We start from the raw sequence: 16,294 nt of genomic DNA, 5'->3' as shown, positions 1-16,294 counted from the left end.
AGGAACAGACCCATGTGCAGACGTGAGTGGAAACAGTTCCTCATCATCTTTTGTTTACCATGGTCTACTCTACTATAAAGACCCAAAGCACAGATGTGGTTTGCATCAATTGAAATACCTTAAACACTCCATGGTACCTTGCTCAGTTACTATCATGACCACCCCACTGCACGTCACCGTGGTATTTCCCAAGCACTCGTAGAACTGTAGTCTAGGTTTTTTTGGCCAAAAATGGCAGCGGATATCAAACTTTATGTTGCTTCCTGTTCAGTCTGTCAGGTTATTAAATCAAGGTAGGTTTTGTTGACAATTTCTCCAAGTAGATTAAGGTGTGTGTGGTTAGAGGGGCAACAGCACAGGTGGCAGCCAGTAAGTTTGTCAGTGAAGTATTCACCAGACACAGTGCCCCTACCTGTCTTAGAAGCTCACCATTTGTGACTGAGCCGTTTGAGCACGTCAGCTCCACCCTAGGATCCATGCATTACAGCCTGTCACCCTCAGACTAAAACTGTATTATAAGCTTATGTTGGAATCTTATGACAATCAAACTTCATGGAATAAGTTTCTTTCCCAGATCTGCTTTGGATTGCATATAGCTCCTCCTCCTTCATGGATGGATACATAGTGTCATACCCAGAAACTCTTAGAGCCTTCCTGCTGGAAGCCCATAACAAATTTAAACTTTTTAAAAGTTTTGTATCCTCTTATGTCTGATGTAAAATTAATACAGCATTTTATAAAAAGATCATGCCAACAGTCAAACAAGATGGTGTTAGTGTGATGGTCTGGGGCTGCTTTATTGCTTCAGGACTTGGATGACTTACCATAATTGATGAAACCATGAATTCTGCACTATTCCAGAAAATCTTGATGGAGAATGTCTAGCCATCAGTTCATGCCCTAAAGGGTGGCAATGATCCAAAACACACCAGCAAGTCTAGCTCTGGATGGCTCAAATGAATAAATAATTTAAAAAAAAAATAAAAAAAAAAGAGTTTTAGAGTGGCCTAGTCAGACTTTTAAATCTGACTGATCTGATCTTTGACGTGATCTTAAACAAGCCATTCATGGTCAAAAACCCTCCAATGGGGCTGAGATACAGTAAAATAATTCTGAAAAGAAGAGTGACTTGAGAGACTCATTGTCAGTTATCCGAAATGCATGAAATCAGTTCTTGCTGCCAAGAGTGGCACAACCAGGTGCAAGGGGCACCACTTTTTTCACATAATAATAATGTGTATGTGTTAGTCCCCATAGGGAAATAGTTCCTCTGCATTTAACCCATTCACCCAGTGAAGCAGTGGGCAGCCACCAATGCAGCGCCCGGGGAGCAGTGTGTAGGGACGGTACCTTGCTCAGGGGTACCTCAGGGTAGCCATTCAGTAGAGTTGAATCCCCGACCTTCCGATCATGGGGCCACCACTCTACCTACTGAGCTATCCCTGCCCCGAGGTAGGTTGGGTAGGTTGGATAGCCTTTTCTTTTAATAAATAATATCATCATTTAAAAACTATTTTGTATTTGTGTAGTATTAAATTGAGTGAAATATGTGCTATAAATATAAATATGCAAAAATTAATTACATTTTTTTTTAAAGCACTGTAGATGACTTGTAGAAAGAGGACTGCCAAAAAGTTAAACTTAGTGCTACTTTCAGAAAATCATGTGCCACTAAAAACAATATCTGGAAGAATGCATTTTCTTTCTTGGTGAACAGTATGTACGCACACGGATAAGGTAGACCTAAGTTATAATGGTCCTAGTTTGTGCCTGGCCCTTACGCCCTTTGGTGGTTAAACAAAATTAAATCACTTGACCGAAAAGAAAAAAAGAAAAGGAGAAAAAGTGGGTCGGTGTAAGATGTAGCACTGTGGTTATCGTTTGTATTCCTGCACTTTCATCTGTGTCAAGTTGCACCAAGTTTATTTGTAGAGTGCTTTATCGACAACAGTTTAGAATGGGAAATAGAGCAATTACATCACAGACTCAGAGAAATGGGGTCACAGTGTGTGTGTATTTGGAAGTGGGAAAGTAGCATGTTGCCTCTGTGAACATAGTTTGATGGAATAACACGTGAGCCTGTTATAAAAGCTGAAGGTGCTGTGTGGTGGAGTGGATGTAAGCTGAATTTACCAATGGATGTTTATGACTCAGGGAAAACATTGTGTCATCTTTCTCTCAGTCTTGCTTTGGACACTAGCTACCATCTCGTGTTTCAGAATATCACATCTGTCATTACTCTGTGTCAAATGGCACATGCTGGACACTCAACTTCTGGTGTAGAATCTGGAAAATGGATGGATGGAAGGAAGGAATATAGGCTTGGTTGTAGCAGAGACAAAAATATCAACACATGAAAATTGGAGATGCACTGATTGTTTGGTTTTTATCTAACTGGCTCGGACCAATGATTGGTGGATTGCCAACTGATATATTCAATTCTGTGTTGATGTGATACAGTTGATATTAACCATTGCAGAAATGTAAATACATGTCACATTGACATATACTTCAACAACAGTAATTGTTCTGCTTGTTAGCAATATGCTGTGCAAACATGCAGTGAGCTTTAATTGTATGTGGTCGCCTTATGCTAACACAGTATCCTGTTATCTGCCAGTGGACATGTGTGCATAGGGTGCATCGCATCCCTGTGTCTCCTGTGAGAGTCTGTCATGTCCTCTGTGTAGGTTTCCTCGGTCATGTCTGCATCTCGGTAATGTCTCATCTCCATTTACTTTCCCCATGTTCCTCTCCTTGTGTTTCATCCCTCTCGCTCCCTCGTCCTCTGTGTGTCTTAGTCGTGTCAGGGTCTTTTGTCCCCCTGTTTGCTTATCCCCATCTCTGTGTCAAGCCCAGGTGTCTTCGTCTATGTCTCTGTCTGCTTCCTGTTTATTTTGACAGTCTCTTGTCCCGTGTTCAGTGTGTTTAGTTTTGCTTCCCTTGTGTTGTTATGTTTATTCATCCCAGCTGTGTTCCCATGTGTTTCCTTCTCCCTAATCATCCCTGTGTGTACACTTTGTGTCAGTTTTCCTTTGTCTCTTGTTGGATTGTCTGTTTAATCTTCTGTGATCTCAGGATTTCCACGTTTCTTATTTCCATGTTTCTCTTGTCTTTTTCCAGTTCAGTTAGAGTTTATGGTTTCCTTTGCCTTTGTTTTTGTACCCTTACCAGTCAATAAATTGTCTCGCTTTTGGTTAATTCCCGTTTCACGCCTCGTTCCGTCTGCATTTGGGTCATCACCTCAAACTCCAAAAGTCTGCAGCCATGGAGCATGAGTCACCTCTCTTTTGGAGTTGCTTTTTTTGTGAAAATAACTACATTTGGTTAATGTAAAATAACGCAATCTTCCATGCTTGGCTGGTACTCTTGTTTTTTTTAGTTACAGAGCAACACAGACATGTAACACATGACAGACATAGTGAGATATTCAATTCATTTTCAATTCATCAGCTTTGGATTTATACAAAAATGCTCTATCCAGAAATCTAGGGAATTTCATTTAGAGCTACAAAGTGGCAACCTAGAATTCCCAGAAGAGATTTTGTGTGTCTGAGTATGTACCTTTCTGCAAGGCCTCTCTTAGTTAGGCCTGATATAGTGATGGGGTCAAAAGGCTCCTCAGTGCCAGAGATGGTGATACCCAGAGGGCCTCCGTACCGCTTCAGTTCCACTGTGTATATGATGCTGCCTGATGTCTCCTGCTCATCTGATACACACAAACACACATACACGCACAAGCAGTCACACACAGAGACACACACACACATTAATCTAGTGTTTCAAGTCTGAGGAGTACATTATACCGTCTGATGGATGCTTCTTATCTGATGCACACGCACACAAAACACTTCAGGTCACTAAGTAATACTGGATCCCATTACCTGCTCACTGGAAATGTGCACACACAAACACACTTGATTCCAGAAGTAGGTCAAAACGCTTCTTGAGACTACACTGGTAGGCAAGACACAGTTTCCATGGTAACCAAGGAAAAGACTGCCTTGTCATCATATAGCATGCACACATGTTATTTCCTCCTTGTGTGTGTTTGTGCCTGATGACTACAGTCTCATTATTTACCCTCATTACACAGTCCCTAACTTAGTTTGTGTGTGTGTGTGTTCACGTCATATTATATAACTTGAATGTGTTTATATGTATACACAAATACAAGGTGTAAGCTGTAAGACTGTTAAAATGTGAATATGCGACCATGCACAAAAGTCCTTAGATGGATTAGGACTCTAGGCTACTGCTTGTTGTTTCCAGTTCCCATAATAGGTCACTGCACATTTTTCTATATAAAATTATACTATATTGTAAAAACATGTTGGATTTATGTTGTAATTTATAATACATTCTTTGTTTCACATGAAGACCATTTTAGTTGTGTCAGTGTCCCAGAGTTTTGGACAATAGTGCCACCTTGTGGTCAAACCTCATTAGTACAGCTTTCTTTTTTTTCTGACGGTAGCTGAAATAATAAACTGAAGAAAACTTAAAACATCAGCTTATCTCAGGTCAGAGCTCTGTCCCTCAAATATAGAAACAACTATATTCACAAAAGTACCTGAGTTGTCTTCATCTTTACGTATTTTTAATTTGACGAGTTCCTCACACTGCTGGAGGATCTGCTCCGCATCATCTCTGGAACAGTTTTCAAGTCTGATGTTGTCAATAGCCAGCAGCTTATCTCCAGGCTCCAGTGTTCCTGTTCTGGTGGTGAGAGAGTGAAAGAATAGAGAGTGACAAAGAAAAAAGAGAGAAAAAGTCAAAGCATTTGAGACTCTCTTAGATATTAATCAAGCGCTGAAGTAAAAACACTTATGTTACTAAGTTGAATAATTTCTATAATTTCAAATTTAAAAGGGCTCAATGGAATTCTAAAAAAAGTGTAACTTTATGAGTATATGATATGACATAGCTTGCTCCTCAATATATTAGTTGGAAAATAAATACAACACCCATAAACCCAGCCACTCAGAAAAACAAAAAAACCTGTATTGAGCTGGCTAGTTTTAGTGGTCCTTGCTATGTAAGTCTCCAAACCTCTATATAATTTATATTGTTAGAAAGTGGTAGTGCTCACTCTTATTACTTACTTTTGAGCACTATTCAGCTGCTTATTAACACAAAAATCTGAGCCCATCCACAAGGCAACAACACAGTGCATTTAAGTATATAAATATAGTCAAAATGATCCCTTTAGTATTAAATGTCCATCATTTCAACACAACCCGAGCATAAGATCTATTTCTTTATGACTGCAGTGTACCCGTCTTCTGATGTTAGAAAGGTGTTTGATACTATCGTGTTAATATGGACCAAAAAAATTTCTTCCAGTGTCCAGCACGTTGCTGAATATAGGACACAAAGGATTAAGGCAAGGGGGTCTATGTTAAAGCTCATATCACTGTAACTGTGTATTACTGTGAACAAGAGAAACACACATGACTAGTAAAGTCTGGTGTCCTTTAGTTCTTAGTGTGCAATTTACTCTAAGATTAAAAACAAAACAAAATAGCCCAGAAGGTGATACATTGTAACAAGTGTCATAAAACACAAGGACAAAGTGAACTATAATATGGATATAAATTCAAAAACAGAAAACAAAACAAAAAAAAAAACCCCAGAACAAAATTAAATTGAAAATAATTTTTTTTTAAGGTGGCAGACCCCCCCCCCCCCCAAAAAAAAAAGCGAAACATGCAGTCCTTACAAAGGAATATAACACTAGTCCCTAAAAAAATACCTGTGAGCCATGCTCCCCTTCTTGATGTCAGAAATGATAAGAGGCTCCCCTGGCTTCTTACTGGCTGTTAAGGTAGATGAAACCATAATAAGATTTAGAAGGAACAGCAGCAACAACATCAAAATATAACATGTCAGTCAACAAATAAAAATAACAACAACAACAACAACAACAACAACAACAACAATAATAATAATAATAATAATAATAATAATAATAATAATAATAATAATAATAATAATCAGTTCAATATAAATAGTAACATTAAGGTTGTATAGTCATCCATCCATCCTCTAATATCACCTCTTTAATCCCATCAGGACAAATTGCCTGCACGCAGATTTGTCACAATAGCCAACATTTTGGGTTCCCTGCTCTCTGAGCGTGAGCCCAGAAGCTCCATGTCTTTGCTAGCTGTGAATATTTTCTGTTCAGCAGGTGGCACCATTGCACCATTCTCTTGTCTCAAATGCGGCCAAGGAACAACCTGCTTTATACCATTTTATATACACCATACATCAGAATTGTGACAATATAACTTAATTTGAGGTTATTATCATTAGTTATTTAGATGGTTACAACTATAACACATCACTACAATGTCACTGAAGAACAAGGGAGTAACTAAATAATAAAATCCCACATTTCAGGGCTGAAAATGACCAGAGGTAAGAGAATTGGTTTGATTTGGACATTTGATTTACATGATAGCTCAAACATCCTGTCTCTTTAGCTAGGAAAGTTGAAATAAGGACAAAAATGTTTTTATGCGCTTAGACTCGCTATAGTTACACTATAGTATACTCTCAGTTATCCTGTAGGACTGGTTTGCAGAAATAACTTAAGAGAGCTGCACTGTTTCTGCGGTGCTTATGTCTTCAGCTATTTTTCTTACACGATATATATATACAGCACTTTTAAATGCAAATGTGTGGCAGGGATATGAAATGTCACTTGGTATCAGCAAACATCAGAGGCAGGCATAGTAGGCATGTGCAGATACACACAAGGTGCACACAAGGTTTTTAGCATTGATGCCTAATGTAAGAAGGGATAGAGAGAAAATAAGAGAGACTAAAAGAAAGTACATTCACAGCTGCATCTCCTTCAGTACCCCCCAATCATGTTGAGTGGACAAAGGGGCATGTGGAACTGGCAACGCCAAAAAGATACACAAAAGCAGGTTTACTCTGAGGATTTAATGGCAGCATTTTTACAGGCAGTCAAGACAATCTTTAGGAGCCAGATATCACACCTCGATTTAGTATTTACTCCAAAACACAGACAATGATTTACATCACCATTAAAAAATATATAACATATTAAGTTAAGGCCCAAAATCCTAGACATAAAAAGTGCATATTTTCTTTAAAGAAATTCAACATAGTGGACAAGAAAAATAAATAGGCATTGCCTGCTTGTTTTCTTCCACACAACCTCCAGCAAAATTGCTGGGGCCCAGCCGTCTTCAATTATCTTCTCTTTAAATATTTAAAAATGTGTCAGGTTCAGTATTTCGCCTGTCACTGAGCTAATGCTTCTTAAAATAATACAGCGTGGAACACTACATTATACCCACATTCCAGGCTAGGTATAATTAAACACTGAATTTAGGTCATTCCCAGTGAAGAATGAAAACTGTGCTATAAAGCTTTACAGATACAGTTAGCGTGTGATGAATTACTTTCTCAATAACCACTTTTGACTGGCAGAATAATTCCAAGTCTGCAGGGTAAATGCGCAAGTGTGTGCTTTTATTTTTGATTACAAATGTTTAAGGCGACATTGTACTGTATACACTACATGACCACTGATCATTGCGCCCATGTGTTCTTTTTGAACATCAACTTTGGAAAGGCTCTATGGATTCTGCAACATAAATTTACTCCTATTTATTTAACACACAGTGAGGTTGACCATTGATGTTAGCGGGTAGCTCATAGCCAGTATTTTTGTTCATCTCATAGTATATTTAATGATACCGAGAAATGTGTTTCACAAAAACTAGAAAAATTAACCCTGACCTTGTGCACTCGAATTCAAACTAACATCAACCTACGAACTGCTGCCACAAAGTTTAGCTTCAATTTCTTTTCTTTACTGCAGTGGCACCAGGCTCATCAGTAATTCAGACGTCCTTTTACAGTTCCCTGCAGGGGGATTCCCTGATGCTCCAGCTCAGATGAGATATATATTTTCTCCAGTGAGTTCTGGGTCTACACTTGGATTTCCTCCAAGCCTGGAGAATCTCTAAAGGAAGGTACCCAGGAGGCATCCTTATTAAATCCCCGCACTACTTCATCTTTTGATGAAAAGGAGGTCTAGTTCTACTGCGAGCCCGCCTTAAAATTTTGGAACCTGTCCCCTAATGCAGGGCTATGTCTTAGGCTGTGAACATAGACAAACAACAGGTGAGCAGTCATTCATGTTTTTCTGCTTTGAAGTCCATCTGATAATTGCATGCATAGTTATTGCATAGCAGTGTGGTGTCTGAACCCAACAGATCTATGGAGAAAACTGATTTTGATCACTTAGGATCTCTTTCTTTTGGTCGCTACTTAAAGCTTATGATCATAGATGAAGTTGGAAGAATCAGGAGATGGAATCCAAAGTATACCTTTTCCTCTCAACTGTCTCTTCTCCACAATGGACCATTGAAGTGAAGTTCAAAGCTTAGTCAAAAACATCACTGTGTAGATTTTCCTCAGTTGAAACTAAGTGACTTATCTCTAACTGAAAAAATGCTGGACACACAGTGTAATGCTAGTGGCACCAGAAAGACAAACAATATCTACAGCATTTAATAAACATTGTTGGAATTTATAGCTTAGCTTCTCTGCAGACTTTGTTATCATAAAAAATGCATGTGGGTGGTCGAATGAATTTTAAACATTCTGCCAGCAGCTGTTCAAAACAAAAAGTGGATCACATGAAAAATGTTTCAAGTGTGTGTGTTCCTACCACTGATGGTGAGCCCCAGTTCCACTCCTCTTTTCTTCGGCAGTTTGACGTGGAAAGTACCACTGCTTGGCACCACTGATTCTGCAACAGAAACACAGACACACACTTAAGCATAACCAGAGAAACAAGTAATGTAAAAAGAAACAGATAATACTCTCCTACATGGCAAACGGGGACTGTAAATCCTCATTGTTTGCCTACAGGAGTAAATACTAATTCTACCAGTAAAACACCTTTAAAACTGTAAGCACAGCAACTACGTAAGGCTTTCTGACTCCTTACTTGGATCTGTTTCTTACTTTAGAGTTTGTTTCGCTCACCAAGAAAAGGTCATTTAATTTCCTGAACAGCTTGTGCAGGAAAGCAGACAACAAAACAGATCTACTCAAAGTAGTTAAAAAGGAAAACACACTAACAATCAAGCAAACAAAAACCAATATAAATATAACACTGGGTGAATACTTACCACCCAAATTTAGGGTTATTATCAGTAGATCTAATAAATCTATTCTTTTTAATTTATAGAGTTAGTTATGAGCATCCTTTACCTCCAAATTATCTGCTAGCCATATAACTCAATGAGTGAAAAAGCTACTATTAATAACTGCAGAGACTTCAATCAAACACTTAAATTGTTTGAAAATTCCCACTGACTACCTAAACTGCACAGTACTTTATTTTTTCACAAGGACTTTTTACACTTACAGGTGTAAAAGTACATGCCTGGATGTATAATTCCATTATACTACACATGTATTTTTTTACCAAGTCTCTTTTGAATCATTATTATGAATAACAACAAAAAAACAAAAATGACTTTTTGAAAAATTATATCAAAGTTAAAAAAGAAAGCAGGTCATTCAGCCTTCACTTACTAGAATGATGAAATTATAGTACTGAACAGATTCCCTTCAAAAGAAGCACTACACTGTATTTATTTAATGTAATTTGATTCCTAAAAAATAATCTTGGATTGATGTAATCCTAATCCGAGTTTAACATTTTCCAAAATGGAATCTGTTGAGACTTTTCTTCTACAGAGAAATCAGAAATAAAGACCCTGAATGAACTCTTCATACTTTCCACAGGGGTTGACAGCATGTCAATGGTGCCATGCTCTGCAGTGAAGAGCTGTATTTATTCTGTCTAATCCTGCCTGTGCTAACACAAAAGCTCACAGCACAGGAATCTCACCAGTATATTCAGTCTGTGAAAATGAGATTATATGTGCTTTTTAAACAAAGGTATGTCTTAAATGGGAGCTATTAAAGAACACAAAGGTGTCTTTCTATTTTGTGAAAACGTTTTTCAGGCTTCGCAAATTAGCAAGGAATATGTATGGTGCATGTGTGACATGGTATAAGGTCTAAAACGTTTTGCCAAGTTTACAAACCTGCTACATCAAACTCTATTTCCAGTGTGACCTTATTGGTCAATGCAGCATCTCGGAGGAGCTGATTGGCTTCCTCGAGTGTTCCGTCTTCTGTGGGGATTCCATTGATCGACAGAAGACGGTCTCCTACCTGCAGCAGGCCACACCTAAGAGAAAATCAAGACGCTTTAGTGATTGGAAAAGCAATGCTTCCATGCTTGACAGGTTGCAGAGAAAAAAGTGGAAAAAGCAAAACAAAAACTCTCCAGCCCTCATTTTATTTTACCAGTGCAGCAAAGTGTGTAATAGTTTCTCCCCTATCTACAACTTCCAGTAAGGTTTTTGTTTTAAAATGATTTCTCTTTTTCAGTTTTCTGTGATGCTCTCAGGATGTAAAAAAAAAAAAACTCTTACAAAACTGCAGAAAGACTAAAAAGCAACACATAAACAACACATTTCCTCTTTGATTTGTCATTCACATGTACATGCATTGTGCTAAGAAAGTTTTGGTAGTATTAACTAATAACCAGTGTGAATCTGAATGAGGTTTTCTTGCTTTTAAAACAAAACTCATAAATTCTGGTCTCACACTGAATGGATTTAAAGTACTCTGGACTGTTGGTTTAAATATGAAGAAGTAGTCCACAGAGTACTCTGACAGAAACTTTGCAAAGACACAAATAATGGTAACAACAAACCTATCTCACCTACAAGAGTACTAAATGTATTTAGTGATTTTCATGGGATAAAGCTCAGAATTAGGGTTGGGGTTGATATAATGATTAATATAAACATAAATGTAAAAGTAAAGATTTAAAATCTTTGATCCTGTTCCTATATATATCACAAGGATACATATGAGCATGTAGTACAACTCTACATATAATTCATTTCCCTGTGTTTCATATCCATGCATCATCAACAATGAGATTAAAAACAAAGTATACGTTTCCATAAGGCAAGACACCTTTTTGTGATAAACTGTAATCACTATTAGGACTGACATCTTGCTGGGTTTTAAAAGGAAGAGAAGTTTTTTCAATGGAGAGGAAACCTGTCATTTTGGAGTGGCTTCAACTAAACTAAAGTTCTCCAGTTATTTGTTTACAAGGACGATCTACTGGAGCGCGAGACCACGGTTTCAAGAACTTTCCAAACATCAGCTCACTCAGGCAGTACACCACACTCAGCATTATGTTCACACAAGCTGTCAGATCCTGCTGCCTGAAATAAAGCCTGTTTGTCTCGCTATTGTCTATGCCTATTTAATATGATTACCTCCAGGGTCAAACTGGTCCCAAGGGGAGAATAAAAATTCAGGCATTTATGTTTGCTAACTGTCAGTAGCTGCCCTATCTGGAATTTTTCCCCCTCCTTCAATTCGTTTTACAGACAGATGACAGGAGCGTAAGCTTATGACTCCCCACTGTGTTACATTTCACATTATTTTTAGATACTGTGGCTTTTATGCTGCTGTTTAGCTATTATTTCCAAAATACACCAACCCTGGCTGCTCATTAAATAAACGACTGTTGGAATTAAATCAAAGCGCATTACCTGTGACTATTAAATTCAGGAATCATGTGCCTTTTCTGTTGATATATTATCCTCTGATATTATTAATATGTCACTGTTTATTCAGACTTAAAGCAATTCCAGCTTTCTTGCTTTTCAAGGATCTGGAAGGAAAAACTTGATGAGAAGATCCCCGTCTGTGAGTCAGACTATAATACTCCAGCCTAACAGAATAAGATAGCTCATGCAGTGAGCTTCAGAAGAAATTAAAAACAAATGCAATGTGTGGCTAAGAAAAGCAAAGGAAGGTAAATATTTGAGTAGCTTAAACGTGTGACTTTGAAACACAAAACTGGCTAAACAATAGAAATATGGAGTGTTTTTGGGTAACTTTTGTGGCTTAAGGGTGAAATGTCAACTCCTAGAATTGACCCAAAGCCATGTTCCTTCTTGCAATGAAATTGTTACAACAGTTATCCACTTCTGCACGAAGGTGACATCTGACAGAAGAAAATGAAGATGAAATGTTTTTGTCTCCGTTTAATTCGGCCTCACTGTAATGTAGTTGGTGCCCTATAGATTTCCAGGACATCTAGGTTTTTTCTTTCATGTGACACACATGCACAAATGAGGCACTGTATCTTCCATTAAGCCACGAGTGGGTGACTTGTATTAATATACAGCCAGACATCTTCATTATGATTTACCGAGGATAAAATGGTCTGCCATAGCTCTCATTCCTGTCGTTCTTTCTCCTCCATTTCCCATTAATTGTTCAAGAACCCCAAGTCCTTTCTTCGCTTTCGTTGTCTCATTTTTTTCATTCTGTTTAGTGCAGCCCTATGACTGCCTTGCTGTCGTATTAATTTACACTAATAATTTAATTTTCATCTTCTAACCTTAACTGAAGCCAAATGATAAAAGTTACTTTAACAACAACTAGTCATATTTATAATCCCAGACAAACCGTCATCATCAGGACTATAAATGTGCAGAACTAAACAAGTTAAAGTGGGATTAGGATACAAATAGTTGTTTTGTCAGACTCACGCTGCTTCTAAATTTGGCAACAATATCAAATTCCAATTATTACAGTGAACATCCACCTTCAAACTGCTGTTTGATAACTGACCCATTTTTGTGTGGCTGTTTGTTTAACATTTACTTTGCTGTGTTTTTTTCTGTTTTTAGTGCTCTCTGTTTGCTCATCACTATGCAATCTTCCATTGTAATAGTTGACTGTGCACTTGAAATTTGAAAGTACGACTAAAATTTTAGTATTTTTATTATATTAAAACATGTAAAATACACTTCACCTTACATAAATCTGTATGTATGGAGTTCTCATGGTGGTTTGTGTACACAGGCAGATAACGTGGCTCCCTGCTGTCTTAATATTACTCTCTATGCCATTATCATTTTTGGGGAAAAGGGCCAAATAAGGCAAGAAATTACTGGAGCATAACTAGGTTTATGCTTTTTGAATCTTTTATTAATAGTCTGATTTTTTTTTTTGGCCCCTTCCTTTTTCAAAAATAAACATTAAATATAGAAACCTTTAGTGGTACAATATACACATTTTAAATTATGGCAAATGGTCTACCATTTACAAAACAAATCTTCCAGCATTCGCAGCACCAAAGGAAAATAATTACAGGTTAAAACCTTAAAAAGAGCTCCACAGACCACTGCTGCACAAATCGTACAGTTTTAAAGGCTATAAGTTGTGGATAATTGTAATTCGGGGTGGTGTAAAGGGGGTTATTTGGATTCACACTGCCAAGCGGAAAGAAAGGTACTTATTGATTCCTCCAGAGTGGGCAAAGGGAAGCTAGCTAATTAGTGTTGTTAGTGTGGGCGCTAATGGAGTAGGGAGTGTGGCCTCAGGGTGCCGAAACACACCCAGCACTTACAGAAGCTGTTAATATGATGGAAACATCAACATCAATCAATGGACACGGACATAAGCACAGCATCATGATCCAGACACGACTAAGAATTCATACAGAGACTTAAATGAAGTTGTGAACAAATTACTGAGAAACAGCAGACACAAGCATGCAGAAGACTGTGGGCACGCACACACTTGCATGTCAGTGTTCACAAAAAAACCCTACTCATGCACAGAAATTCTTCCAAACATTTAAACACCCACACATAATACAGAGCCAAGAAGAGCTGCTAATACACCAAAACATCAGTCTAACACACCCACCCACACTAACACTGACATCCAAACACACACAGGGAAGCTAACTAAAACTCTGTTAATGCAACATTAAAGTCGGCATTTGTCCTCAAACAAACAGAAGGCCATTTGTACAGTTGTTGTACAACTACACAAATACAAGTGAACATCCTGTTACAAAGTTTTTAAATTAGACATCTATAATTTTACTACACTGTAACTGTGAGGAAAGGTCATATTTTACCCATGTCTATTAACAGTTTTTACATGCACCAATGTGGGTCAAATTAATAAGAAAGGTGGTTTTAAGGAATCTTAAAACTTTATATGTCATGTCTGGGTGTATTTTATACGAAACAGTGACAGAGTTCAAAGGATACTTTGACTTTGCCACCATGTTGCTACCATATTTGCTCCACAGAGACAAGCACTAGTTAGTCTTTGAAATATCATGTGGAAATCTCAAAGCAGTATAGGAGTGATAAAATATGGTGCATATAAGTCCCATAGCTACTGAACACACATCTAAATAATACTATATTTGCACATTTTGCATCTTGCACATGTCTTTGTCCTGTCTCGTCTACAATATCCGGACAATAACTTGAACCTGGTATTCAATACCTACCGCACAATCCACTTTGTATTGTTTCTGTCCCTGTCTTTATTTATCGTACATTTAGTATTGTATAGTTAGCATTATAGTATTGTATAGCATTGTATAGTTTGTAATTAGTACCTTTTTATCCCTTAATTTTACCGAAATTTAACATGCTATTTATTTGTAAATCCTAGTTTTATATCTCTTGGAGATATATCTTTTATATACTTATAAATGCACCATGGGGGGCTTGGGGTGAAACAGCATTTCGGTACCTGTATACTGTGTATTGACAATAAAGCTCTTGAATCTTGAATCTAAAATAGTCATAATAAGGAAAGAGGGTGTGTTGAAGGGTGGTGCCTTGTAATAGACATGAGATCTGAAATAGGGTGGCGTGGTGATACAGTGCTTAGCACTGTCACCTCACAGCAAGAAGGTTCCCAGCAAGGCTCTTTCTGCGTAGATTTTTCATGCTCTCCCTGGGCTGTGTGGGTTTCTTCTGGCTACTCTGGTTTCTTTCCACAGTCTAAAGACATGCAGTTTGGTTAACTTGTAATTCTAAATTGCCCACAGGTGTGAGGTGCGGTGCTTAATATTGATGGAATAAAATAATGTCTGTATGTATGGTTAAAGTGTAATTAGAAGCACTGAGGAATCACTAAGACTAGGAAAGCACAATATAAATTTAAGTACTTGCATAGTCCAACTACTGCTGTATTTTCAGATCTCAGATATAACTGTGCTTATGGCAGATTTGTATTTAATGTAGGGTCACTTTTACTCAACTTCACAAGATGAGACAATGTGAGATGTTATAGTTTTTTTTTTATTCATTTTTATTTCCACACAGGATTGTTGCTTAAAGGAATGAGTTATTTGAAGAGTCCTCTTTCCATCATGTTTGTATATGCCAACTGTGTGTCATGCCTCTTATAGACAATGAGGTTGAAAACACTTGCACAAAGGATACACCTGTGCACCTTCTATATATCCCTTCTGACAAGCCACTTCTGTCCTCTCTCTTCCAGATGCATTTTGGAATTGAAACAGTGTAGCATACTAAAATTGATTTTTGGGTTAATGATAAGACAAAGAATGGAAGTGACTCAGAGGCACAAATTAGCAACACAAGAAAAGCCTGTGACTATATGTCCACAAAAGACTGACTAAAGACACAGACACAGGTGGAAACATGGCTAGCTGGGAACCAGAAATAAAACAATGACGGTGGGGCAGTGAATCACAAAGCAGGGAAACAAAAACAAGACTTTTGACATTGTAGTGCTAAAAAAAAAAAAAAAAAAAAGTCAGACTAAATTTGATATTGCAGTGAAAAAGCTACAGATGACAGTTATTGTAGTTTAGATTTAATTTATGCTACAAACGTGCATCCTTATGACTGGGTCAGCATGCACGCTCACCTCTCTGCAGAGCTGTCAGGCTCTATGAATCGAATAAGTGGTGGTGCTGACAGCGTTTCGGTGGCAAATATTCCTCCCTGTAGTTGTACACCAAAGCCGTTCAGTGGGTCACCTGTTAAGACAACCTCACTGGTCTCTACATGAACCACCTGACCACCTGGACCCACCGAACTGGAGGCCAGGGACACTAAAAACACACAGACACATAGATTACAGTTAGTTTCATCCCTTCTGGGAAATTAGATCCATCATGCAAAGACACAGGGAGATGGAACCTACAGGAGCTCTTATGCTCTTTCTTTCTCTGCCGCCGTTTAAGCAGTGAATTACGGGGACTCATGGGAACAGTGGGCCTGGGTAACGTGCTCGAGCTCTGGCTGCTGGGGCCAGAAGTGGTTGTAGAGGCAGGAGAGAAACTGGCTGATACAAGAGCTGCAAAAAAAGAGTGAGGGAAAAGAAGTCTATTTTCAATATTGCA

General features: G+C 38.0%; 2 protein-coding genes across 4 annotated transcripts in view; one reads left to right on the top strand and one right to left on the bottom strand.

Moving 5' to 3' along the window:
- The window catches only part of LOC309707366 (uncharacterized protein), a gene marked incomplete at its 3' end in the record, with an annotated part of 455,076 nt that overhangs the window by 193,452 nt on the left and 245,330 nt on the right, over nt 1-16,294 (top strand). The window lies entirely within an intron of this gene.
- The window catches only part of grip2b (glutamate receptor interacting protein 2b), a 170,115-nt gene that overhangs the window by 16,149 nt on the left and 137,672 nt on the right, over nt 1-16,294 (bottom strand). For all 3 annotated transcript variants that reach the window (XM_082534418.1, XM_082534417.1, XM_082534419.1), the window contains exons 11-17: nt 16,096-16,248; nt 15,817-16,003; nt 10,110-10,255; nt 8,717-8,797; nt 5,756-5,819; nt 4,574-4,719; nt 3,565-3,709 (exon numbers count right to left, since the gene is read on the bottom strand). In XM_082534418.1, the coding sequence (XP_082390544.1) occupies nt 3,565-3,709; nt 4,574-4,719; nt 5,756-5,819; nt 8,717-8,797; nt 10,110-10,255; nt 15,817-16,003; nt 16,096-16,248 (922 nt within the window). The remainder of the gene's footprint in view (nt 1-3,564; nt 3,710-4,573; nt 4,720-5,755; nt 5,820-8,716; nt 8,798-10,109; nt 10,256-15,816; nt 16,004-16,095; nt 16,249-16,294) is intronic.

The sequence above is a fragment of the Aulonocara stuartgranti genome, assembly GCF_965226115.1.
Source record: "Aulonocara stuartgranti genome assembly, chromosome: 5".
NCBI classification, from domain to species: Eukaryota; Metazoa; Chordata; class Actinopteri; order Cichliformes; family Cichlidae; genus Aulonocara; species Aulonocara stuartgranti.
This window is presented reverse-complemented; position numbering and strand designations above follow the sequence as displayed.